General features: G+C 50.2%; 2 protein-coding genes and 1 pseudogene across 2 annotated transcripts in view; 2 read left to right on the top strand and 1 right to left on the bottom strand.

Moving 5' to 3' along the window:
* The window catches only part of LOC115650666 (zinc finger protein 501-like), a 1,041,190-nt gene that overhangs the window by 16,844 nt on the left and 996,561 nt on the right, over window positions 1-27,785 (top strand). The gene's annotated exons all lie outside the window — the stretch shown is intronic.
* LOC115650660 lies at window positions 44-4,280 on the top strand (annotated as a pseudogene).
* LOC115651237 lies at window positions 20,003-24,058 on the bottom strand. The gene is made up of 7 exons (XM_030562181.1): window positions 23,898-24,058; window positions 23,661-23,787; window positions 21,835-22,252; window positions 21,656-21,776; window positions 21,239-21,318; window positions 20,845-20,950; window positions 20,003-20,346 (listed from the first exon to the last, which is right to left on the bottom strand). The coding sequence occupies exons 1-7, from the start codon at window positions 23,979-23,981 to the stop codon at window positions 20,179-20,181; spliced, it is 1,104 nt and encodes a 367-aa protein (XP_030418041.1). The 5' UTR covers window positions 23,982-24,058; the 3' UTR covers window positions 20,003-20,178.

Here is a 27,785-nt window from a genome sequence, read left to right as displayed (position 1 = left end):
AGAGCCGTGGGTTCAACACCTCCAGGGCTCTGAGAAAGAAGTGCTCCCGAGAGCTGCCTGCACAGGTGAGAGTAGTGGTTCCTCATTCTCCCGCTCAGAAGGAGGCCACTTGGTCTAGTTGCTTTTGAGCTCGTCTGGCCCAGGCACGAAGCTGCAGGACAGTCTAGGGCCCCTGTCTCCACCCGAGGTGGAGCAAGGCCCTCCAGGTCCTCTCGTTTCCAGCCCCGCAAAGTCACGGCCAGGCTTTAGCCTGGGCTTGGGGAGGCTCAAGCTGCTAGCAATTAAACAGACTTACGGCTGGCTTTAACCTGGGCAGGGCTCAGGTAGCCAGCAAAGCAACAGTCTATAAGGGAGCTGGTAAGGGAGGCTCCTTCTTCAGATCAGGAGCTTCCCTGCACAGTGTAAGAAGTCAGCTACCCTGGGGAGGGGTGGCAGGGGGACGTGGGCCCACTCTATTCCACCATGTCCCAGCCCACGGCCCTGGCAGAGGCAGGATTGGCTGCTCCTGCATCGGCGCAGATCCGGCCACAACATGCGAACAGAGCTACACCCAGCTCCACAGCCGGCTGCTCTGTGGCTGCCCCTGGGCCACTTCCTGCCTCCCTGGGGTTTGGTACCTCTCTCTTCCAGGGCTCCTCAGGCTCCTTGCGGTACACCGTGGCCAGTAGTCTGGGCTAGTCCTTGTCGGGGTCTCCCACTTCTGTGGCTATGGGACAGCCAGGTATAAGTTCCCCTCCTGGGCACAGCAGCACGGCCGGAGTGTCCTTCTCCTCTGGGGATTCTGCCCCAGCTGGGCTGCAGGGCCTGCCTCTTATACTTCCGGCCTAGCCCCGGCATTTCCGGCAAAGGGGGTGGGGCAGGCTTGGCTCCTCTCACCAAGGGGAATGTAGTGGTCCCTCGCTCTCCCGTTCAGAGGGAGGCCACTTGGCCTCACTACGGTGAGGAATTGGTTAAACCAACTCAAAAACTGTCTGTGAATACAGGAAACATTTGGGATGCCCTACAAAGACCTCCTGAGCTCTCGAAGTTCAGGATTGTTCTCTGCAGATGTGGAATCATTATGGCAGATATCAGAGGGTAGCCGTGTTAGTCTGGATCTGTAAAAGCAGCAAAGAATCCTGTGGCACCTTATAGACTAACAGACGTATTGGAGCATGAGCTTTCGTGGGTGAATACCCACTTCCTCAGATGCATGTAATGGAAATATCCAGGGGCAGGTATATATATGTGTGCTAGCAAGCAAGCTAGAGATAACGAGGTCAGTTCAATCAGGGAGGATGAGGCCCTGTTCTAGCAGTTGAGGTGTGAAAACCAAGAGAGGAGAAACTGCTTCTGTAATTGGCAAGCCATTCACAGTCTTTGTTCAATCCTGAGCTGATGGTGTCAAATTTGCAGATGAACTGAAGCTCAGCAGTTTCTCTTTGAAGTCTGGTCCTGAAGTTTTTTTGCTGCAGGATGGCCACCTTAAGGTCTGCTATAGTGTGGCCAGGGAGGTTGAAGTGCTCTCCTACAGGTTTTTGTATATTGCCATTCCTAATGTCCTTTTCCGTAGAGACTGTCCAGTTTGGCCGATGTACATAGCAGAGGGGCATTGCTGGCATATGATACCATATGTACATCGGCCAAACTGGACAGTCTCTACGGAAAAGGATAAATGGACACAAATCAGACATTAGGACCAGACTTCAAAGAGAAACTGCTGAGCTTCAGTTCATCTGCAAATTTGACACCATCAGCTCAGGATTGAACAAAGACTGTGAATGGCTTGCCAATTACAGAAGCAGTTTCTCCTCTCTTGGTTTTCACACCTCAACTGCTAGAACAGGGCCTCATCCTCCCTGATTGAACTGACCTCGTTATCTCTAGCTTGCTTGCTAGCACACATATATATACCTGCCCCTGGATATTTCCATTACATGCATCTGAGGAAGTGGGTATTCACCCACGAAAGCTCATGCTCCAATACGTCTGTTAGTCTATAAGGTGCCACAGGATTCTTTGCTGCTATTATGGCAGATGTCACTCATGGCTTCCCACCTATTCTGACTGACAACTGGAAGCAGGTCCCTCCCCAATCTCGCTTTCTCCTGAATGATCTCATGAGATACAGACCAAAACTGATCCCTTCCTCTCTCCTCTGGGGAAGGGTTTGGGGAAAATCAGATCCTGATAGGTTTGATCTCTCCTGCACGTATTTTGGTTTGTTCATCCCTTTTCCATTCCTCTCTCTGAGATTCCTTTCTCTCCGGAATAGGGGGTGACCTATGTCTGGATTCTCTCTATCTCCCATCAGGTGATGGGATGGTGAGTGAGAATGAGGAGGAGAAACCCCAGCAGGAAGATGCTGAACAAGTAGAACCACATGGAACATTAGCAGGAAGATCCAAAGGGAATGTTTCCGGGAGTTGTGCACTCCCAGAAAAAGCGAAAGACTGTGAGACTCAGCACAGGCCAGAGGAAAACTTCAGTAGCCACTCAGACCTTATTAGAGGCAAGAGAATCAACCTGGACGAGACACGCTACAGATGCCATAAGTGTGGGAAAAGCTTCAATCGGAGCTCAACCCTTCTCACACATTGGAGAACCCACACTGGAGAGAAACCCTACACGTGCTCTGAGTGCGGGAAAAGCTTCAATCGGAGCTCTGCCCTGATCACACATCGGAGAATCCACACAGGTGAGAAACCTTATGGATGCTCTGAGTGTGGGAAACACTTCAGTCAGAGGCCACACCTTACCGCACATCAGACAATCCACACGGGCGAGAAACCTTATGAATGCTCTGAGTGTGGGAAACGCTTCATTGATAGTTCAACTCTCATCTCACATCAGCGAATCCACACAGGAGAGATGCCCTACACATGCTCTGAGTGCGGGAAAAGCTTTAATCAGCACTCACACCTTATCACACATCATAGAATCCACACAGGAGAGACGCCCTACACGTGCGCCGAATGCGGGAAAAGCTTCAATCAGAGCTCAAACCTTATCAAACATAGGAGAATCCACACAGGTGAGAAACCTCATGGATGCTCTGAGTGTGGGAAACGCTTCATTCATCATTCAGCCCTCATCTCACATCAGAGAATCCACACTGGTGAGAAACCTCATGGATGCTCTGAGTGTGGGAAACGCTTCAGTGATAGTTCAGCCCTCATTTCACATCAGCGAATCCACACAGGAGAGACGCCCTACACATGCTTGGAGTGTGGGAAAAGTTTTAGTCGGCACTCAGCCCTTATACACATTGTAGAATCCACACAGGAGAGAGACCCTACACGTGCTCTGAGTGCGGGAAGAGCTTCAATCGGAGCTCAAACCTTATCACACATAGGAGAATCCACACGGGTGAGAAACCTTATGGATGCTCTGAGTGTGGGAAACGCTTCATTCATCGTTCAGCCCTCATCTCACATCAGAGAATCCACACAGGAGAGACGCCCTACACATGCTCTGAGTGTGGGAAAAGCTTCAATCAGAGCTCTGCCCTGATCACACATCAGAGAATCCACACAGGAGAGATGCCCTACACATGCTCTGAGTGTGGGAAAAGCTTCAATAAGAGCTCAAACCTTATCACACACAGGAGAATCCACACAGGAGAAAAACCATATGGATGCTCTGAGTGTGGGAAACGCTTCATTGATAATTCAACCCTCACCTCACATCAGCGGATCCACACAGGAGAGAAGCCCTACACGTGCTCTGAGTGTGGGAAAAGCTTCAATCAGAGCTCAAACCTTATCAAACATCATAGAATCCACACAGGAGAGATGCCCTTCACATGCTCTGAGTGTGGGAAAAGCTTTAGTCAGCACTCACAACTTATCTCACATTGTAGAATCCACACAGGAGAGAAACCCTACACATGCTCTGAGTGCGGAAAACGTTTCCGTTATAGCTCAGCTCTTACCACACATCAGAGAATCCACACAGGTGAAAAACCGTATGGATGCTCTGAGTGTGGGAAACGCTTCATTCATTGTTCAGCCCTCATCTCACATCGGAGAATCCACACAGGAGAGAAGCCCTACATATGCTCGGAGTGCGGGGAAAGCTTCAATCAGAACTCTACCCTGATTGCACATCAGAGAATCCACACAAGAGAGAGACCGTACACATGCTCTGAGTGTGGGAAAAGCTTCAATCAGAGCTCAAACCTTATTAAACATCAAAAAATCCACATGGGAGATGCCCTAAGGATTAGCTGAGTGTATGGGTATGTCTACACTACGGGATTATTCTGATTTTACAGAAACCTGTTTTTGGAAACAGATTGTATAAAGTCTAGTGCACGTGGCCACACTAAGCACATTAATTCGGCAGTGTGCGTCCATGTACCAAGGCTAGCATTGATTTCTGGAGTGTTGCAATGTGGGTAGCTATCCCATAGTTCCCGTAGTCTCCCCTGCCCATTGGAATTCTGGATTGAGATACCAATGAATGATGGGGCAAAAACAGTGTCACGGGTGATTCTGGGTAAATGTCACCAGACAATCCTCCCTCCATGAAAGCAACGGCAGACAATTATTTCACACCTTTTTCCCTGGATTGCCCGGGCAGATGCCATAACAGCAACCATGGAGCCCGTTCAGCCTTTTTTCACTGTCACCGTATGTCTACTGGATGTTGCTAACGAATGTCTTACTGCAGCACTACATAGCATCATCCCCTTGCCTTTTGCAAATCAGCAAAGAGGGTTACCAGCTCTACTGTACCGTCTGCTGCCTTGCAAGTTGACAATGATGGTAACCAGTCATACTGTACCATCTGCTGTTGTCATGGGTGTTCCTGGCCAGCCTCGGTGAGGTCAGCCGGAGGCGCAGGGACAAAAATGGGAATGATTCCCCAGGTCATTCTCTTCTTCAAGTTTTGTCTAAAGGGAGAGTCTGTCCTGCCTAGAATATCAGGCAAGCCTACTAAAGAACCAGAGAGGCAAACAGCCGCTCCAGGTCGGAGCCCCAGACATCCCGCAGAAATGATGAGCTGCATGCCATTCTAGGGGGTGCCCCTGCAACAATGCCACTCATTGCTTCCCTCCTTCCCCACCCCTCCTGGGCTACCGTGGCAGTTATCCTCCCATTTGTGTGATGAAGTAATAAAGAGTGCATGAATTTGAAACAACACTGACTTTATTGCTTCTGCAAGCAGAGATCAAAGGGGTGAGGGGAGGGCAGCCTCCAGCTGCTATGATATTCCAGGCAGGAGTGAATCTCCAGGAGATAAAACTTAAAGAAGAGAATGATCTAGGGAGTCATTCTCATTTTTGCCCAGGCGCCCCCGGCCAACCTCACTGAGGCTGGCCAGGAGCAGTCATGGGACGACGATGATAGATATCAGTCATACTGCACTGTCTGCAAGGGAAGGGAAGGGGATGCTGCAGTGTAGCGCTGCAGCACTGCGTCTGTCAGCAGCATCCAGTAGAGATACAGTGACATTGAAAAAAGGCGGGAAACAATTTTTTTCCTTTTGGTTTCACAGAGGGAGGGTCCAGGGCTTGATGACATATACCCTGAGCCACCCGCAACAATGTTTTTGACCCTTCAGGCTTTGGGAGCTCAGCCAAGAATTCAAATGGTTTTCAGAGAGTGCAGGAACTGTGGGATAGCTACAGTTGTCAGTTGCCCCTCCCTCCGTGAGTGTCCATTTCATTCTTTGGCTTTCTGGTACACTTGTCTCAGCTCCTTAAGTTTCACACAGCACTGTGTCCAGTCCCTGTTGTGGCCTCTGTCCATCATAGTCTTGGAGATTTTTTCAAATGTTTTGGCATTTCATCTATTGGAATGGAGTTCTGGTAGAATAGATTCATCTCCCCATACAGGGATCAGATTCAGTATCTCCCGTATGGTCCATGCTGGAGCTCTTTTTTGATTCTGGGACTGAATGGTCACCTGTGCTGATCAGCGCTCCACGCTGGGCAAACAGGAAATTAAATTCAAAAGTTCCTGGGGCTTTTCCTGTCTACCTGGCCAGTGCATCCGAGTTCAGATTGCTGTCCAGAGCGGTCACAACGGTGCATTGTGGGATAGCTCCCGGAGGCCAATACCGTTGAATTGCAGCCACACTAACCCTAATTCAAAATGGCAATACCAATTTCAGAGCTACTCCCCTTGTCAGGGAGGAGTGCAGATATCAATTTTAAGAGCCCTTTATACCAAAATAAAGGGTTTCATTGTGTGGACGGGTGCAGCGTTAATTTGGTTTAACGCTGCTATATTTGAAATAAACTCATAGTGTAGACCAGGCCTAGGAAAACCTTCAATCAGAGCTCAAGCCTTATTAGATATCCGAAAATCCACATGGGAGAGACACCTTACACATGCCCTGAGTGTGGAAAAAGCTTCAGTTATAACTCAAAGCTTTTCACACATCAGAGAATCCATGGTGGAGAGACTCTACATGTGCTCTGAGTGTGGGAAAAGCTTCAATCAGAGCTCAAGCCTTATTAGACCTCAGAAAATCCACACAAGAGAGAACTGTAATAAATGCCTTGATTAGGGTTAGCCAAAGATTTTTTTTTAATCACATTTGTTAAGTCCCCACATAGTGATCTTCACACCATCTTCACCGTGGTCTCTCAGCTCTCGCAGATGAGTTGCCTGCTTCTGCCTTTTGCAGCTCACCCTTTTTTGGGGTCAATCCTGTGATCTTTTCTATCAACTCATTTCGAGTCGTAGGAGTGTGTGTCCCTTCAGCTAGGAATGTTCATCAGCTCTAGGTGGGGAAGAGAGGCTTGATCCCAACAAGCTACACTGAGACAAAAACTACCTGGGCCTTCCATCCACTAGGACTGTACATGGCGTTGGCTGCTCAAGTTAGTGATCTTGGTGTAAACAGACAATTATAGTTGTAGTGCAGCTGCAGCTCAGGTGCAGTGGTTGGTATTAGCTTTCCCCTTGACCTGACCTAAACTCGATCACTTTTCCTAGTCTAAACAAACCCTGAGCATCACCGTTATACTGTTCCCCCATTTCAAAGCAATTGTTGGTCATCAACAAATTGTTTTGTTCCCAGTTGCTCTGATGTTGCTTCAGGTTGTGCTGGAGAGCAAATTTTTACTACCACTTTTGTCACTTAAAATATATTGAACTATAACAAAGAGAAGGAACAGGGAGGGATAACTCAGTGGTTTGAGCATTGGCCTGTTACACCTAGGGCTGTGAGTTCAGCCCTTAAGGGGACTATTTAGGGATTTGGGGCAAAAAACTGGGGATTGGTCATGCTTTGTGCAGGGGGGTTGAACTAGATGACCTCCTGAGGTCCCTTCTAACCCTGATATTCTATATGTTTATATTTTGTAATCTTTGAATAAGTTGTTACCAGTGACAATGAAATTAAACATGAAGTTAATTAGTGTAAAATAAGAGGCTGATTATGTGATAATTTTCAGTGTTACAATATAATTCAGGTTTTCTTCCAGTTCTCTCCCCGCCCCTCCTACTATATTGGAAATGGTGGCTAATCCTGAAAAGTAAAACCTCACTCCAAAGGAATTAGAGCGGGGGAACATGTGAGAGAAATAGCATGTGTGAAAATAGAACCCCAGTGTAGACTGTAATTATTTCTCTTTCAAATGGAATTTATTTTGATAAACTTTAAAATAAATATTCTGTGAAGAGGAAAATTGCTTGAGTCAAGATGTGTAACCTACTGAGTTAGAGGGTAACAGCCACAGAGTTTCCCAATTTGCTTGTTTGCTAAACAAAGACACATCGGGCAGGAGAGGTCAGAATTTAAAATGGTGATGGATGCATGATGATTGATTTTTGCAACCAGTTATTTTTATGGGTGCTGAGACCCCTTTTCCTTTTGAGGAGGTCAGCTGTTAGAGCCCAGCTGTTTAACCCTCAGGCCTGGCCATGGAAACCTCCCTGTAACTGGCCTTTGTTTCTTTCATGTTTGCTACCTTTGGGGTTCACACGTCCACACTACATGTGATTTACGACAGCAGATACTTTGAGAAAACTGCCGGGTTGAGTCGGGCTATTCCAACCTGACGTTGGCCCAAACTCTGCCTCACTTCATCTAGAGTGGGACATGTCTGTATCGAAGGATTAGTTCACACTTGATTTGCCCAGAGACCTCGCGAGAGGTGTGGTAAGGTGGAGTAAGCTGGAATCTACAATAAAGTAAAAGGTAAGGGTGGGAGTCCTTCAGCTTTCAGATCAACAAGCATGTTCTGTTCATTCCCTCTGAAGCACCTGGCACTGGTCACTCACAGGCAGCACAGTGGACTAGATGGCCCATTGGTTTGACCTAGTATGAACTGTCTTGTGTTCTTATGTAAGTCATCTAAGAGAGACTGACTTCCAGGATCCCAGGACTGATTCCTTCTAGGGAATGAAGCACAATGGTGACAGGCTGTGCAGCCTTCACTGGTCTCCTGTACCTGAAAAGCCTGCTAGCCCGAAGTGCTGGGCCAGCTGTGCCAGTACCTAGTTCCTCAACTGCAGCTACAGGTCCTGCTCCATGTGACTCCAAAGCCAAAGAGCTGCAGAGATCCAACCCCTCGTCATCTTTGCCATTTATTTTCCTTTTTCTATTATTAGTGATGCAATAGTGAAATCTAAGGAGAAAACTAATTCGCTTTGAGGCTGTGTGCTAAATATAAGCAATAATTTGATTTCGGTATTGAAATGTTCAGCTGGCTGAATGTAGGATGCACTGCCTGGGTGAAAACCTCTGATTGGGATTTTGGCATCACTAAATATGCACCTGCCTCCTTGGGTTGCTGATCTAGGATTTATAAGTTGATTTTCTGCTGTATTCATCTGACGGTTTGACTAAATTGACGACTTGATTCCAATGCAATATCCTATGTAACTCATTGATTTACTGATTTGACCTGAACTTTCACTGTGTTGTTTAACCCTTCGTTAGCTGTGTAGTATTTATAGTCGTTTAGCCTTAGCAATGTGTGTTCTTGGTTTTCTTTGTTCATGTTAGTAAAACATGAAACTGGGATATTGAGTCATTGATTTCAATAAGCAACAGGGGCTGGAACTGTGGAGAATGTGAATGGAGATCAGTCACTCCATGTCTGAGCCTTATCAGATTCATCTAAATTAACACTGTGTTTCCCAAAAGTGAGCAATGGAGGGGGCATCTATCTTAGCTCCAACTGTGGCCGGGTTGGGAGGGAGAGCTCAGACAATCACAAGGGAAAATAAGCTCCCCTACCCAGGCTTTCAGGAATTTGGGGAGGGGTGCGGTGTGTCCAAGTGAGGAGAGATCAGTGAGGTGGGGCTGATCTGAGTAGGGGTCAGAGGTCTTGCTCTGCAGTCACTCTCATGGCCCTGTCCAATCCTTACCCCAGTCTGGTTTGCCCAGGGGTTGGGCCTCGTCAGGCCAAGATGGGGTTGGAGCTCTGGTTGGAGGGGCTGTAAAAGGTAGTGAACATTTTGTAGATTTCAGCCAGCAGGGTGTTGGCAGAGTAAATATGTGTGTGTGTTAAAGGGATGCTGCTGACAGAGGACAGGATGAAGGTGGTGCAGGCAACTGTAACTGCATCTCCTGCTTTTCAGAAGTTTGAGTTTTGCGGCTGCAGAGGTTCTGCAAGGGGCTGATATTGCACCAGCCAATCTTAACTCTGCATTAAGGAAGGGTTTTGCCCTTTAATTAATACTTCTCCCTCAGTACTAACTGGGCTGTGAGGCTGACCCCCGAGCTAAATGCTTAGAAAGAAAACAATGAAAATATCCACTGTCCATTACTCATTTAAAACAAATCCTGTCCCTCCTGTCTGCACTGGCAATGGTGAGAGGAAACCAAGCCAAGTGATTCATTGCCTCAGGAGAAGTTTAACCACTTCCATTCTCTGTATCTTTACTGTAAGGGAAAGGAACAAAAAAAAGCAAATTGAGTTCACAGAGAAAAAGTGGCAGATTTCTTTTCTCTCCAAGGCTCTGAGAGCAAACCCTGTTCTCCACATGACCCTCTTCTTTATATTTAACTCCTCCCCATTGGGTTGGATTACTGCTAGTAGCAAATCCTCGCTCTGCTCCCTTCAACGTCTCGATGTGTTTACGATTAGATGAGTAATGTCTGTCCTTTCCCCTTCAACCTGGAAAGGAAATTTCTGCTTCACCACACTGGCTAACAAGAAGTCACGAAAGCAGTTTCCTTGGGAATTCCAGTCCTTGTACTACCACCGAAAACACCAGACTGAGAAATGAGTGGTTCTTTAAAATCAGTGTCTTCAACTAAGAGGCTATTCTGATCCCACAGGACCAGCCACCCACCCAGGTCAATAGATAACTTAGATATTTCCCAAAAATCACGTTGATGCCAATCCTTCAGTATTTAAATGCTAAAGGTTTATTTATAAAAAGAAAGAAAGAAAGGTGAGAATTAAAATTGGTTAAAGGAATCAAATACAATAATTGCAAAGTTTTTGGTTCAGGCTTATAGCAGTGATGGAATAAACTGCTGGCTTGGTAAGTCTTTGGGTGCTTCCAAATCACTGGAAGTTCCTCTTCCTTGGTTAGATGCTCCCATTAGTATAAGTCCATAGTCCAGAGGTTTGAGCAGGACAGAGGCACAGTGGAGATGTTTCCAGGGCCTCTCTTAACTTCTGTCATGTGAAGGGAAACCCATTGTTTCAAAGTCCTCAGCACAGCTAGTGGAAAATCACAGGTGAAAGATGGGAGCTTGGAGTCACATGGGCAAGTCCCCATCCATGACTGATTTTGCTCAGTCATTGCAGGATGGTTACTTTGCAGGATACATCAGATGGAACGTCCACAGAAAAGTCCGTTCAGTGTAGATGGGCGCCTCCCATGGTCCGTTGTGAATTAAGTGTCCGTTCGATGGGCCACTCACTGGCTAACAGCTCACTTCATCAGATGCATAGAATGGAACACACAGAAAGAAGATATTAATACATACAGAGACCATGAAAAGGTGGAAGTAGCCATACCAACTGTAAGAGGCCAATCAATTGAGATGAGCTATCATCAGCAGGAGAAAAAAACCTTTGAAGTGATAATTGAGATGACCCATAGAAGGTGTGAGGATACTTAACATGGGGAAATAGATTCAATTAGTGTAATGACCCAACCATTCCCAGTCTGTTTAAAACTAAGTTAATTGTATCTAATTTGCATATTTATTCAAGTTCAGCAGTCTCTCTTTGGAGTCTGTTTTTGAAGTTTTTTTGTTGCAAAATTGCCACCTTCAAGTCTGTCACTGAGTGGTTAGAGAGGTTGAAGTGTTCTACTGGTTTTTGAATGTTGTGATTCCTGATGTCAGATGTGTCCATTTATTCTTTTGTGTAGAGACTGTCCGGTTTGGCCAATGTACATGGCAGAGGGGCATTGCTGGCACATGATGGCATATATCACTTTGGTAGATGTGCAGGTGAATGAGCCCCTGATGGCATGGCCACTTTGGAGAAGTGGGGCTTCAGAGTGTCCAGCCCCTGCTGCTGTGCCAAGAAGCACAGATGTGGGACAGCATGGAGGAAGCCAAGCTGTTTGGCCCTGTCCTCCACTGGGCACAAGCTGTCATTGTCTTGGGACAATGGTCGGTCTTGGGGCTGGTCTATTTGCTCTGAACCCTCAGATCATGTGCTCTGATCCATGAACAGCACGTCAGGATCAAGGCACATGCCCTGGACCCCAGACCCCAGCTGCAAAAGCCTTGGTAGGATGGATGGAGTGGCCATGAGGACAATCCCTCCAGGAACTGCAGTGTCCCTAGGACAGAAGAGCTGATTCCCTGAGGCGCCTCCTGTATCTCAGGGTCTCCCTAGAAAGGAGCCAGTGACTTTTCTCAGAGGCCCATGTCCTGCATCTCACAGGGGTGGGTTTCAGTCTCTCAGGCCCCAGCCAGGCCTGGTTTTCACTGTTAGTGCTTAATGCCACCATGCAGAGCTCTGGCTGACAGTCCCAGCTCCTTCCCTCTGCTCCCCTGCTCTCCCGCCCCAGGAGGCATAAGGGTCCCAACATTGCACTGCACTGACAGCTCTGGGAACATGGGGCCGCTTGGGTCCAAGCTAGGAGGACACAATAGTGTTGATCACTGATTACTCTCGCTCCTCGCTCCACCGAAATGGTCACAAGGTGCCTGTTATCTACCAGGTAATGAGCGCTGGGATAGGGCGGAGGCTCGATCACTGGATGTCCTCGGGAGGGGTGACAAGTGCCCCGAAGGTAGCGATGGGGATAACGCAAACAATGAGTCATGGGGTTAAAATTGAGGGTTTATTGAATGGGTCACAGGTGCGGATAAGGAGCAACTTAATACTAGTTACAACTTGGGCCTACAATACAATACTAGAACAAATAATAAAAATACTGCAATCACAAACAGAAGCTGACCCTGGTACCGCTCTAGGTCCCAGTAGTTATTCAGGTCCTTCCAAGGGTTAGTAAAGGTGCTATTGGTGCTATTATTAAGCATAAATGCAATTACTCGTCTAAGTAAAAAAAAATGCAGTAAGACAGTTAAAGATTGCCGTGAGACTCCGGCCAATCCCCCTTGTGTTCGTTTCCTGGTTAGTGGGTTTCCCCTCACAGGAGCCTTGGGGCGGCTAGAATCGGCTTTCGTCTCCGGCTTACAACAGACGATTACAGGCTCAGTTAGTTAGCAGAATTAGCAGCTAGGCATACTTACACACACAAACCACAAAAGTTTCATCACCACCGGCAAACGGGTAGGCTTCCGAGAACACGGAGCCAAGGGAGACCTCGAGTTGATCAGGCTCGGTTACGGGTACGGGTTTCTGCGTTTCTCCCTGCCCACCGCTTGCACGGTGGGCAATTTATAAGGGTAATGATATGTTCAGTTTTTTGGCCACGTTTTTCCTAATTAGGAGATTTACAGATGCCTCGTTACCACCCTCGGGGAGGGGGGGTTCCTGGAACTGGCTGACCACAAAATTTGCCTAGCCCCAATGGTTACTTTCGGGGAAATGCTTCTTGTTTGAGAGTACGTGTATGCTCGTTTCCTGAACATGGAGGCCAGGGCAAAACTGCCTAGGGCTGCGGCACTAACATAGGCACTAACATGCCCCCGTGCCCTGGGCTCCATGTGAACGTTATGCCTATACCTTAGATTCATCGTCCGACTCGCCATTCCCTTCTACAAGAGGGCGTGTGTCAGGGGAAGAGGCAATCTAGGCCGACCCGATAACACGATGGACGCAGACTTTCAAGCAAGCACAGCCAAGGCAGAGCAAGATACACCCAACCAGGAGGGAGATAAGGAGAGATTGGAAATAAGCCTTGTAGGCTCCGAGACCCAACCAATCGAGCCAGGACCAAAATCGGAAGGTCTCCCTGGACTCACGCACGGCAGTTCCTAAAGCCCTGAGGTTATTAATTACTTCAGTTAAATTTCCAGATACAGAAGAAACAGAAACACAACACTTATCCTTAAACTGTGGGTACATGGATATGAGGGTCTCACAAAAATCCCGTGATTGTAGCAGAAATTGTATCATTAATCGGTTCTGAAAAGAATAATCTGATAATTCCATTAGCTGCTGATTGACTAAATTAAAACCTTTTGCAGTGGTATTTGCCAGCGTTTCAATAGCCAGTGATTGAAATAATACTTGCTCACGTAATAATATATATCCAACAGGGTTAAATGAGACCACTGAAGATACTACAGAGGACAGCGCACCCTTTGACTTCTCCCACCAACCCCAGGAACGTCGAACCCGTCCGGCTGAGTTGGGATGCCAGGTCTTAACATAAATACCACCCCCTTTTAACAGGATAGAGCCAATGGTACATATGCCTCTAGGGTTAGGGGGGAGCGCCGTATAGGCTGCCTCGCCACACAGCCAGAAGTGACCGGGTCTGGGGGACCAAGGGGAAAAGGCAGAGTCCTGGCATGCCGAGCCTCCCTTAAAAACTAACTTCTTAATGTGGCTGTGGGATAGATATGTGTGTTTGAGGGGCTGGTAAAATCTTTTGCCGCTATAAGTGATGTCGGCGGACCTAATTTTCTGGCCGCGGCTACCGCATAAAACGGGGGGTGGGGACGTACGATTGAAAATAGGGCTGCTGGCCGTCTCATTTCCGTCCACAAGCTGCCACTGGGAACAATTGGGGTAGGCCCCAACCCAAATGGTTTCTGTTCGATTATTTCCCAAAAAGGCCCAACAATGGGTTGCCATGGGCCTTTCTCCAGGTGACAAGGGGAGTGGGCCCATACGACGTACCCTGGTTTCATTAAAAATAGAAAAAACAAGGGGGGAAATGGGGTCGAAAAGATCGTTTGTGCAACCTGTCCATTGTACGGTGGGGAGCCACTGAGCAAAGGGGGAGGAGCAATTAAGGGGACCATTAATGCTACTAAAATTGAACACTAACGGCAATAAATCAAACAAAGGCCTATTTACAGACAGCTTACTGGAACATGCTAGGCAGTTATTAGTGGTCAGTGAGGATAAGTCGATGTTTCCACCCAAAACTTCCTGGATCCAATAGGCTGCAAACATAAGCTGATGGGTATTTTTGCCCACGGGATACGGATGTCTCAGGTTCAGCAGATCTGGGCCCTTCTGGTTGTCATCCCGGCTTCCCGCTGCTGTGGCGAGCTGCAAGACAAAGCAGAAGGCGGCCTTATTTCACTCCGGATTCAGAACGTTTGCTTATCCAGTTATAGTGGACCAAGGTGTGATTGCCCTGGACATCCACAACCGTATAGGTATTGGGATATTTACCCGCAGTTACAATTCGTGCGGCATAGGGTTCTCGATGACCCAAGGCCTGTGGCTCGGCCACCCAGACAAGTTGATCAGGGTGATATACGGGAGTCCAGAGGCCTCTAGGCCAATGAGAATAGTTTGCGTTGAGGGAGATAAGGACCTGTGGTAATAGTGTACTCCAACCCTTATAATCAACGTTGGGATTGACTGAACGTATCATGGTTTTCAGAACCCCGATTTTCCGCTCTACAACGCCATTACTTTCGGGGTGATATTTTAAGTGAATATGGAGGAAGGCCCCCCATCCCAACACCAATGCTTCAAAACACTTGCTAGTAAAAGGGGGTCCCCCATCTGCTTGAACTTTGGAGGGCACTCCCCATTACACCGCCACCTGTTGCAGTGCCCCAGCCACGGCTGCCGCCGTGGTGGTATTCAAGGGGATGCAGTGAGTTTGACGGGAGCCCAAATCCACCACGACAAGCGCCTTTGGGTGGCGACGGGCCCCGGGTAGGGGTCCCATTAAATCTATCTGCCACACCGCGCCGGGGGGAAAATAGTCTGCCGCGTATGCCCACCGCTCGTAACGAGGGCGGTTTTGGGACTAGATCTGGGAACACTTAAGGCAGGACTGTACTATTCTTTCGCAGTCCTGCCGCCGTACCTCGGGTTTACCCTGAGCACCTAGGGCTAACTGACTGTATAAGCGGCCGCTAGGCAAATGCCCCCAATTCTCATGAAGCTATCGGAGGAATGGATCGGTTTTGAGCTGGGGCTGTTGCCCCAGACACACTTGAGGCGCTTGAATTTCCCTCATCTTTTGGTCCAATTTGGAGTGGAGGGGGTTAGAATTAGGACGATGCGACGGGCAATGGGTTATAAACCAGGGCCAGGAGAACTTACGTACAAGGCTGAAAATAGTGTCCCACAGGGGCATAAATGCTGTGGGGTTAGCCTCTCCCGTGAGAATGCTGAGACAAAACTGTGAGTCTATGCCCAACACGACTTGAACAGAAATGGAATGGGCCTGGGTAACGTGCTGGGCAGCGAGAAGGACCCCATGGACTTTGCTATGCTGGGCCAATGAACCTGGCGGGAGGAGATCAACCTGGAAGTGGTCGCATTTAGCACAGAGGACTCCTGCCCGGGGGGTCGGGGAAGTGCCCCCGTTGGACACAATCCAGGGATCATATTTTGTTTCTATACACAAGGGCTCCAAGGCTGCTGGGAATCGGACATCGTTTGGCAGCGATTTAAGCGTCCATTCCCGCCACGTGATTTCCCCCAAATAACACAGCTGTTGCCAAGTTAGGCTGGTCTCGTGAAAACTGGGGGCGGGGGCGGCAGCCGCGTGAGCCAAGGAATGAGGTGTACCTCTGGGCCGATCAGGGTTCCTTTACTAGATAGCGGAGCCCAAATGCGCGCCTCGCAGCAGCATAAATCCTATGGGCCCATATCGATACTGAGGGCCCTTGAGCCGTCGGACCCAGTTATAGACCGGCTGCCCGTCTTGTGATACTGAGTACCCATAGTGATGTTGTGTAAAGAAAAGGGTAATGGTAAAAGGTGAGTCCCTTTTATATCGCGCCAGCCGTGGGTTAGAGGCAAACCAGGCGGCTATTCGTTCCAGGCTCTTTTGGGCCTCAGGACTCCATATTTCCCATTTCTGTTTCGACGAGAGGGGTTCCTGGATCGTTTCAAGGTCTACGAGGTGTTTATCCGGGATAAAGTGTCGGTGATAATTAATTAGGCCTAAAAGTCTTTGTAGTTGCCTTTTATTCTCGGGCGGGTCTGTTACCCAAGGGTTTAGAAGTCCCGAGGTAGGTTGCCCACAGTTGTAGGGGTCATAATGTTGGCCTAAGAAGGAAAAGCTTTGAGAGGGCACGAGGTGGCTTTTCGTCTCATTAATTCACCACCCATTGGCCTTTAGCTCGGCTACCACGGTGTTAGTTACGTGTTGGACTATGTGTTCGTTGGGCCCAATTATGATTATGTCGTCCACATAGGCTAAAATGGTGGTGCCCCCAGTGGTTTCTAGCCCTCTTAAGGTTTTTGCAAGAGCGGACGTGGCCAAGGTGGGGGAATTACAGAACCCTTGAGGGCACACCTTCCACTGGTACTGTGCGCCCTGGAACACGAAGTTTAGGATTTGGGGTTTGTCCTCTAACGGGATTTGATAGAACATATCCTTTAAATCCAGGGTGCAGGGCCACCTCCCACTGGCATCGCTTAGCTGCTGCCGTATTTCTGGAATGGTGGCCGGGCCCGCAAATGGAAGGTGTCGGACTCGGCTGTTTGCTTGTCTATAGTCGATGACCAATCGAAATTCAGAGGGGTTGCCGGGCTTGGAGATACCCCAGCCGGGCGATAGATAGTTTGACGCGGTTGCCTGCGCTATCCATCCCTCCTTTAATAATTGGTTGAGCAGTTGCTTAATGAGGGGGATGCCTTCAGGCTTCGTGGGAATAGGGGAAAATTTCCATGAGCTGTTGTTAACAAGCTCGGGGCTATAAGGGTGGGGGGGCATCAGGCGACAGGGTGACGGGCAGGGCCTGACAGACCTGTTTTTGTAATCGTAGTCGTTTTATATCCCCAACCCCCAGCAAATTTGTTCCTCCCAACAAAGCCTTAACCTTCCGCTTGTACCCTTTATGAATTAGAGTAAAGCGGACTACGGGTTTTTCTTCAATGCTGTTAAGACCCTGAATAAACATAGTAGAACTTGTGGGTATATGCGGTACATTGGGTTTAATAACGGAGATTTGAGCTCCGGTGTCCAACAGGAAAGATACAGGGGTGTGAAGGGGTTTGGGACCGGCTACCAATAGGGTGTGATATGGTCGCTCATCCCATGTCTCTGTGGAGGCTGGGGCGCACCCGGCCTCTACTCGTTTTTTGTTCTTAAATAATCGTCCCAGTCCTTCCATCCTAACTGTTTCCCCAGGTCTTGTTGTTGAGAGTTAGACATCTTCCGCAGTGCTTCCTTGGGCACCCCCTTATGTAATAGGAACCCAAAAAGCACCCTTTCGGCCTTGGTACGTTCAGGGTGCTTAGGTTGACCCTTATTAACAGGGTTCTCAGCTGGAAGGGCTGAGATGGGGCTCTTGGGGGCTTGTGGCATTCGAAGACGGGACATGGCCTCATATAGAGTAATAAGAGGTTGCCCAACCCAACCATGCAGCAACAGGGTTCCCCCTGTGTCAATCGGTGGGGCGCCATCTATGGCTAAGTCCACTGCATCCCTGTTGACCGGGATTTGGGTGGGGTCCCCAACATAAATAAGCGGCGTGTTGGATTGAGCTTGCTGTGGATTCAAGTTCAAGGGCACCGTCTGTGGGTCCCACATTACGATGGATGCCCAGGCAATAGCCCATATGATCTCATGGGGCATATTTATGCTGCCAGGAGGTATATACATGCCCTTAAAACTGCCCTTCATGGCTAAAGAGGCTGCGGCTGGTGTAGTAAGTGGCCAGACCCCGTTTCTTAAGAGGTTATGGCCTGAAAATCCTCCCGACCAGGTGGACGTTTTGGCCAAGAGACTAGCCTCCTCCCTGTCCACTATCTCTGCCCCGTGATCCAGGGCCAGACGGCCCAGCCAAACAAGGGCGGCCTCGCTCTCCCCACGCCTAGTGTCTACCATAAACTCCTTCAATTCTGCTTTAGTGTGGGTACGATATTCAGTGGTAGTAGTAATTTGGCCTGTATTAGAGTCCACCTTGCTTTTTGTGATAGCGACAGGCATTGCCTCTATCCGCATCTCCTTTTCAGGCGCAGGTGAGGCTGAGGGGAGAGCGGGATAGATCGAAGGGGGAGGGGGGGCTTCATAGGGGGGTGGGTTTCCGCCAACCTGACTCCCGTCCTCCTCCTCCTCGCCACTCATCTCGCCTTCTGCGCTATCGGTGCCGTTCGCGGCAGCCTGTTTAGCGGCAAACATAGTGCTTCCATGAAGGACCGCACAGAGGTCCAGCGCTTTGTTTAGTGCGCTGAACAAGACCGTGGACACGTCTTCCGACCTATACTCGTCCGGTCTAAGTTTCTTCGACGGCTTGGTCTGTTCTAATTCCTCCATTAATTGGGTTAGCAACCCGTGTGCTGGGTCACCTGGCTGTACCCGGGGCGGGGGTATGAGTTTAGAAACGGTGGCCCCGGATTTTTTAACGATACGGCTACACTCCTTCCAAATGCCGGACGGTGTCTCAGTCCGACTAGTATCCGCGACCCCCGTGCACTGGGGCTGCAGGGAACTATCGGCCGGCTGACATTTAAACATGGGATGGCAATGGAGGAGACACCCTACGGCAGTCAGGGTTAACGAGGTTGTATAGCTTTTTGACCCTGACTCTATAACACAAACCCAATCTAGGGTGGGCCTCTCAGATTGTCTGCTGGCCACTTGGTGAAACTGTAGGGGTTGAAATTCCTCGAGCTCAGACTGTTCACGGTCCCCACTACGCCACGGGCACTGGCCCTCCCGAAGGCATCCTGTTCGTGACACCATGTTGATCACTGATTACTCTCGCCCCTCGCTCCACGGAAATGGTCACAAGGTGCCTGTTATCTACCAGGTAATGAGCGCTGGGATAGGGCGGAGGCTCGATCACTGGATGTCCTCGGGAGGGGTGACAAGTGCCCCGAAGGTAGCGATGGGGATAACGCGAACAATGAGTCGTGGTGTTAAAATTGAGGGTTTATTGAATGGGTCACAGGTGCGGATAAGGAGCAACTTAATACTAGTTACAACTTGGGCCTACAATACAATACTAGAACAAATAATAAAAATACTGCAATCACAAACAGAAGCTGACCCTGGTACCGCTCTAGGTCCCAGTAGTTATTCAGGTCCTTCCAAGGGTTAGTAAAGGTGCTATTGGTGCTATTATTAAGCATAAATGCAATTACTCGTCTAAGTAAAAAAAATGCAGTAAGACAGTTAAAGATTGCCGTGAGACTCCGGCCAATCCCCCTTGCGTTCAAGGTGTCCTGGTTAGTGCGTTTCCCCTTGCAGGAGCCTTGGGGCGCCTAGAATCGGCTTTCGTCTCCGGCTTACAACAGACGATTACAGGCTCAGTTAGTTAGCAGAATTAGCAGCTAGGCATACTTACACACACAAACCACAAAAGTTTAATCACCACCGGCAAACGGGTAGGCTTCTGAGAACACGGAGCCGAGGGAGACCTCGAGTTGATCAGGCTCGGTTATGGGTACGGGTTTCTCCGTTTCTCCTTGCCCACCGCTTGCACGGTGGGCAATTTATAAGGGTAATGATGTGTTCAGTTTTTTGGCCAGGTTTTTCCTAATTAGGAGATTTACAGATGCCTCGTTACCACCCTCGGGGGGCGCGGCTCCTGGTACTGGCTGACCACAAAATTTGCCTAGCCCCAACGGTTACTTTCGGGGAAATGCTTCTTGTTTGAGAGTACGTGTATGCTCGTTTCCTGAACATGGAGGCCAGGGCAAAACTGCCTAGGGCTGCGGCACTAACATAGGCACTAACAAATAGAAACAGGACTCTTCTAGTCTCTCCTTTGCAGCCGTCTCACGGGGTTAAGAGGAAATTCTGCCCCAGACCAGCCCATTCTACTCATCTCCAAAACGTGCTGCAGCATGTCTGGGGTGGGGGTCTTGGTGAGTAGGCACCCGACCATGGCATCTAGGCTCTGTAAATAGATGTTGTGCAGAGCCTGCCAGAAGAGGGAACACCCGTCAGTCATGGGACATGGGGCTACACCAGTCACAGGACCAGGGGGGTTCTCTGGGAGCCCTGGCCAGACCCAAAAGGCACATGCTGGCCTTTCCCATTCATATCACTCCAAGGACACTTAGCAAGAGTTCATGGCCGGATGCCTGCTGGCTCCTCAATCCTTGCCCTTAGCAGTTCTCTGTGCAGGGCCTGGTACCCAGCAGACCAGGGACCAGCCAAACGGCAATGGGTGGGAGGAAGAATCCCCAGGAGAGTCTAGGCAGCAGAGCACAGAATGAGGAGAGGGAAGGCTGGGATCAGCCACAGAGGGGTAACACAATCCCCCCTGGAGGGAAGGGGCCGTCCCTGCCAGTTTGTCCTGGGCCTGTTCCCAGCTCTGCTCACCCCTCCCCTATTCTCAGCAGCTCCATCAAAGCAAGGGAGCAGGGACCAGAGGCAGCTCCTGCTCCTGGGTCAGAGAAGTAGGATCGTGACCTACCTGGAAGTGGGTGGCATCCTGCCCAGTGCCTATGGTGAAGATGGTGTAAAGAAGAGCCCGCAGGAGGTGTGATTCCAGCTCCAGGGCAAGCAGCGGCTTCAGTTTGCTGTGGGGAGAGAGGAGCCCATGTTATCCTTGGCAGCACCGGAGTGGCGCTGGCACTGCCATGGACATGACCCTCTCCCCTGCAGTGATCCCCTCCCTATGACCACTCAAACGTTACTGGAGTGAAATCACCCCCCAGCCAGGAAAGGGGGGACATTCCCACCTCCTCTGCTGGGGGATGTGAACAGCCACAGCTTGGGGTAATCTAGGCCAGAGAAGATCTGGGACTCCCAGCTCCAGACCCGATCAGCACCAGGGTTAGGGCAGCTGGAAGGGACGGTCCTGGTACCTGAGGCTGCAAACTGCGGCCATGAAGCTGGAGATGATGAAGGTTGGCTCTGGCACCACGGGCAGATTTTCAATCAGCTCCTGAGAGACCCCAAGAAGATAAAATTGCATCTGAAACTCAGGCCCCACAGGCACTTCCCAGGGAGAAGGCCAAAGTGCTCTGCAGAAACAGCCAGTGTCATCCCCACCCCCAACCAGCTGGGCCCCCAATTCCTCCCATCCATCAAACTTCCTTCCCCCTCCCCTCCGGCCTTACAATTCCCCCACTGCCAGCTCCCGATCGGTGTCAGAAGCTCTCCCTTCCCTGCTCCCCAGCCCCAGGAACCACTGTCCTCTGCTTCCCCCTCTGGCCCCACCAACTCTTCCTCCCATTTCTGGGTCTCTCGCCCCAAGGGCCAGACACGGGGGTCCCACTCACCGCAATGCTCTCCACGAGGGCCGCTTTGGAGAAGTGGGGCTCCAGAGTGTTCAGCCCCTGCTGCTGTGGAGAAGCACAGACGTGGGAGAGTATGGAGGAAGCGGAGCTGTTTGGCCAGCAACTAGGAGTGGGGTGGGGGGAGAGAGAGATACAGTTAGGTAGGGACCTCCCCAACCCACCTACACCAGCTCCTTGGCTCAGGAACCCCATGGAGTTGGACAAGGAAAGCCACCCCGCTTCTCGAAACCAGCGTCGCCCTGCACAGACTGGGGTTGTAACTGGGACAGTGTCTGCGGGGAGCGGACACCTTGGTGTGCATGAGACATGCTCCCACTTGGGGTGCCAGGTAACAAGGGAGAAGTTCCCCCCATTGGGGGTGAGGGATTCTCTGGGACAAGACCCCCTGTGTAGGTGGGGATGGAAGAAGGGGCAGGGCAGACTCAGGGCCAGCGCAGCTGAAAGATTTTTGTACCTCAGCTCTGCCCCAGAGGTGCTCCTGGATGACCCTGATGGTGTCTTGTTCAGGGGACACATCCTCCTCCTCCTTCTCTTCTTCCTCCTCCTCCTCAGTCCACTCCTGCTTGGCACTGGGGGTCTCTGCACCAGGGAGAGGAGGAGAAAGGATAATCCCTGCTGCCACTGGGGGGATGCAGTGTAGAGAAATGGCTCAATGTCCCCCATCCTCAACAAGAAACCCCATGGCATAGAGGGCCCCACCCTGCCCCTCCCAGAGACACCCTCAGGCCCATCAGCCTCAGGGCCCCGTAGCCATCAGCCCTCCCTGCAACATCAGGGAAGGTTGGAGCTCCCCGGACTCTGCCCAGCATCCCCTGCCACAGGGTGTGGCTGTGCCACCCCCATGGTGTTAGTGGGGCTCCTATGGCTCAGTCCCCCCACTGCCCTCGTCCTTCCCCGTCCCCCGGGTCTCCCCTCACTTGCACAAAGGGAGCCTTCAGCCTCAGGGCTGTCAGACCCCACGGAAGAGCTGGCCCCTCAGGAGTAGGCAGAGCTGCTGGTCTCCGTGCCGAAGCCGCACAGCTCCTGTTCTGGGCTGACCGGGGGGCTCTTCAGTGGGCAGGCTGGTGGATGGCTCCTGCTGGGCCCTGGGGCTGGGTTCCTGGCTCCTCTGCTTCCTGGAAAGGAAGCCGCAGAGCCACCTTGCCTGGTTCCTGCCCTCTCCTGGGTCCCTCCTACATAGCATCATCCGAGGCCACCTCCATTTGGGACCAGAAGGTGCCTCAGGGCCTGCTAAGGGAGCTGGTGTTTTTCTCTTCCTCCAGAAGGTCAGGGAGCTTCTCCACTTTGCCTGCCCACTGGCCTCTTCCCCACCCGTGGGGACAGAGGGGCCACTCTCCTCCTGGGCAAGACAGATGCTGCTCTCTACTAGCTCCAAAGCCACCTGCCCAACCTTCCTCCTCAGCATCCGCTTCAACCACTCCATCCTGGAACTCAGTGGGGGGCTGCCATGAGTTTGGGCTCAAAGCAGCCTCTCATTAACAGGCCTGGCTGCTCCCCTGCCCATGTCCCCTCTGCTGAGGCAATTCCTCCTCACCACACACCCCACCCCAGGGCAGGTGGGCTGCCATCCACAAGCACTGGCAGCAGCTCACAGCACAGGCTGCTCCCAATGTTCCCCCTCACCAATAAGGCCCTGTGAAACTGGGAGAGTCTCATTCTTTCAGAGCAATGGGGCTCTCCGTTAGTTTGGACAAGCAGCTCCCTCCACCCCAGAAGGCCCTGCTCCCTCCCAGGCCAGAGAAAGAGCAGAACCCGGATAGTCCTCAACGAAAGTTCGCTCACAAGGTGCCGATCCTAGAAGGGAGGAGTCGCCCTCAGTTCCCACTGATTTCACTGCTTGCGGTTGTGGGTGTTCAGCACTTGGCAGGTTCTGCCCTCCCCAAAGACTCTCGATGTTGGGAACAAACTCCTGCAAGGGAAGGGCTGGGAGCCCTATTGCTGGGCCATTCCCACCACACTGGCGATGGCTCTGGAGACCTCCACTCACTTGCTAGGATGAAGCTGGATGGCAGATGCTCTCTTCCTCGATCTCCTGCACCCAGGTGCGCTGGAAAGGGTGCTGCACAATGCCCTGCCAGCAGGGTAGGGGGTAGAAGCCAAGAGATCGAAAGTGGCTGTGAAAACAAGACAATGTTTTATTGCCAGGGGATAGATAAACTCAGCCTAGCAACTGGGGGGTCAGCAGGACACCCCCCATCTCCAGGTCTCCTAGTATCTCACGCACATTCCTGAAACGTGATGGCCCAAGGGCTCTAGGCATTTCTTCGGAGGTGTCTCCACTGTCATCTTTGCTGTTGTCATGTTCCATTCTAGATGATTTTATAAAAATATGCTAATGAGTGTGAATATAATGTAACTGCAATATGCTTCATGCAAAAGGTCTCTTGTAAGGTATCATTACAATGCTTATAATCTACTGAATGTGGTCATCCTATTTGTATAAATGTATCACTTTTGTATCTGTATCTGGGTGGAAGAGAACAAATGGGGCAGCCATTATGAGAAATCCACGAGCTACCACCTGAGCTGGAACAAAGGCTGTACCAGGGGAAAGGAGCATGAGGAGGGCTCCAGGGAGGGATGGCAAGGCCCAGCGCAACGGCTCCCTCCAGTCCATTCCCGACTGAGCGGCTCCTTCCGGCCTGGCTTCATTGGCCCCTACCTGGCCCCAGCTGAGTGCCCCAGACCCAGCCTGGTCCCAGCCTGGCCATGACTGTTTTGATCATATATGGCCTGTGACGCTAAGGGTGTAATATAATATCTCATTGGAAGGCGACAGGGCCAGAAAGAGTTAATTAACTCACAGACTGACTTAACCTTTTAAAGACTGATTAGGAAGATATGTAAAAATCCACTGACCTTCCTTTTGAAAGAGCCAGTGTGGATAGCTTTGAAAAAGTCTCAGATGGAGTAAGAGCTGTTAAGAAAGTTGAGCAGCTCTATAACCAAGGGGCTGTGTTTGGCCAGCTGGTTGGGAAGACAAAGGTGTTGGAACAGGAATGTCTCCATTCTGATTCTTTAAGTGAGCAGTCTGTGCTTCTGTGTTGATGCAAATTACTTGCCTGGCAGGGAGAAGAAAGACTTGCTAATGGCTGTTAGCAAAGAGAGCCCACCCCATCAGCCAGTAATGTGAGTTCTTCACTCTACTTGATGGCATTTCTCTGTTTGTAACATGAAGTTGTGAACACCACATCCAATCAATTCCAAAATTCCAGGAATATTCTAGGCATTAGTGAGCAGAACCGTACTGGTTTTGGTGAAAATTGGAATGGGAAATAGACCAGTAGTGCTTAAGTTAGGTTTGGCGCCTAACTCCTATTGAAATCGGTGGGTGTTATGCACCTAACCTGCTGGCATGGCTGCAGAGGGTCTGCTGGTCCCACGGCTCCGGTGGACCTCCTGCAGGCATGCCTGCGGATGCTCCACTGCAGCCGTGGGACCAGCAGAGCCTCCGCAGGCACACCTGCCGGAGTTCCACCGGAGCCACCTGTCGCCGATGGCCCCAGGCCCCCGGAATCCTCTGGGCGGCCCTGAGCTAGTCTGACCCCCGTATAACACAGGATAATGAATTACACCAAGGCACATATTGATCCCAAAGACTTTAGATAGATCAAAGCCTTTCAGCCCTCAAGAAGGAGGCTAAACAGGTACCAGAGGCTGTGAACAAGGGCCCTCCAAGGCAATGACAAGGAACTGAAGAGGTGAAATATGCCCAGATGATCCCAGCAGATGACCCACCCCCATGCTACAGAGGTGGGAGTCCCTGTTCCTCCTGCCCTAAAGAATCTCTGGTGGTAAGTGGGTAGCCCCAGTTCTCCAGATAAGAATCCTCCATATGGTTTCCCTCCCTTCACCTTCAAATAAGAACAGTGTTTGGAGGGAGTGAGAGGAAGGTTGTTTGGCAGATATGTAAAGGGAGGACTGTGTCTCCCTGTCTGGCCCAGGCTCCTGGGAGGAAGTGATCTCAGTGTGTATGGCTGTCTCCATTCCTCCCACCCATAAGAATGCCTGGTGTGTGGGTGCACCCTAGACCATTAAGGATCTCTGGTGGGTGGGTGTCTCTCTCCCCCTAGTCAGGATCTCTGGTGGGTGGCAGTATAAAAAGAGATTTTGACTCACCCAGGCTGGGCTGCCATCATGGAACAGACCAGGTCCTTCTGTGGGGTGTTTGAATTCCTTCAAGGACGTGATCTCAGTGTGTGTGAGTGTCCCTGTCTCTTCAACCCTTAACAATCCCTGGTGCGCTGGGCCCCATTACAATCCCTGGTGTTTGGGTGCCTCTGCCTTACCCACAAGAGATCTGGTGGATGTGGGTGTTCTCCACGCTACTGGGGGTGTCTGGTGCCGCTGTTCCTCCTGGTTAATAGTGGAGTATGTGGGTGTCCCCCAGCCCGTTAATGATCCCTATTGTGTGGATGCCCCCATTCTTCTCATTAAGAATGGTGCAATGAAGCATATGGGTATGTCCCCCACCCCATGAACTAGCTCCCATGTGTGCTTCCCCTGCCCCCCTCCAGGCTCTGTGGTGTGTGGGTGTCACTGTTCCCCTTTTCAAGATCTGTGTGGCAGGGGGGCATCCCTCCCCCCAAGTCAGGATCCCCATCGTGTGGGTGCTCCCATCCCGCCTTCCAGGCTCTGTGGGGGGCGGGTTGTATAAAAAGAGACTGTGTCTCACTGTCTTGCCCAGGCTACACTGCAGTGCTAATTCACAGGCATGATCCAACTACTGATCGGCACAGGAGTTTTGACCTGCTTCGTTTCCAACCTGGGCTGGTTCACCTCTCCTTAGGCAACCTGGGGACCCCAAGCTTCCCAGGGATCACCATATTGATGCCAAACTTAGTGAGGACACCCGATCAGCACAGCCGGGAACTCCTGAGCTCAAGCGATCCACCAGCCTTAGCCTCCCTGGGAGCTGGGATCACAGGCACCAGCCCCAGTGCCCAGCTGGTTCCACACTCTTCCTCTTCCAACTTCAGCCTCCAGTAGAGGATCCCAGCTATGTTGGTGTCTGTGTTTCCCCTTTTCAAGATCCCTGTTGCATGGGTGCATCCCTCCCCCACAATTCAGGATCCTCATCAAGTGAGCGGGGCTGGGGCTGGGGCTGGGGCAGGAGTGGGGCAAGGGTGTTTGGTTTGTGTGATTACTGTTATTTCTACATTGTCTTTCAGGTAGATCCTGGATTGTGCTTAAATTGAAAAAGTGATCTTAAAAACATTGCAGACCACTGATGTAGCTATTACTGTTCTCCAGAGTGTAGGGAACTTGGCATTTAGCCATGAAAGCAACAGGGTGTTTTGCCTGTTAGGTCTCTAATGTCTTCTCTGCTCTGCAGCGTTTTAAGACTGGTTACAGGCACTAGCTGTGAAACATTAGTCTCACAAGGTCTTTTAACATAAAGTGTGTTGTCAGGTAATGACACAGCATAACCATAACGGTATCTAGCACATAGTGAGTTCCCAACATATTTAAGGGTTTTCCCAAAAGCTCATGCACATTGTACATTTTTATAGTTTTTGGTATCAGAAACAAAAGTCACAAAAGTTAACAGCAATAATATTATCATCAAATCTATCACGTGTACATTTACAAGTATTTTTGTCACATCACATCTTTGGCTCCATGTCATTGAGGTTTTGGCATTTAACAGTTAACCTGTGGCTTCCATTAGCAGGATAAAGTTTTTCCCTTCCTCCCTGTCTTAGAGGGTCAAAATCTGAGCTCTTTTGTGTAACAATCCATTGGCTGGTTAGGTGCTTTATACACAGAAACGTTTCAGTGTAGACAAGGCCCTCAATAGAACCTTCAAATGAAAGTCCATCAGGTGTGGATGGTTATCTTCCACTGTCCATTGTGAGTTAAGTATTCCTGAATGGGCCATTTAACTTCAATGGTCCCTTCAAGATGTGCAGGCTAAATACCTTCTGAGTGTTACCACAGGAGCAAACATTTGAAATACAGATACAGAGTTAATATTCATAACTTCAGATACAAACGTGATACATGCATACAAGCAGCATAATCATATTCCGCACATCATCAAATTTGTGGTGATCGGGGGAGGTCCTGGACTATTGGAAAAAGGCAAGTATAGTGGCCATATTTAAAAAAG

Source organism: Gopherus evgoodei, chromosome 4 (assembly GCF_007399415.2).
Source record: "Gopherus evgoodei ecotype Sinaloan lineage chromosome 4, rGopEvg1_v1.p, whole genome shotgun sequence".
In the NCBI taxonomy this organism is placed as follows: Eukaryota; Metazoa; Chordata; order Testudines; family Testudinidae; genus Gopherus; species Gopherus evgoodei.
This window is presented reverse-complemented; position numbering and strand designations above follow the sequence as displayed.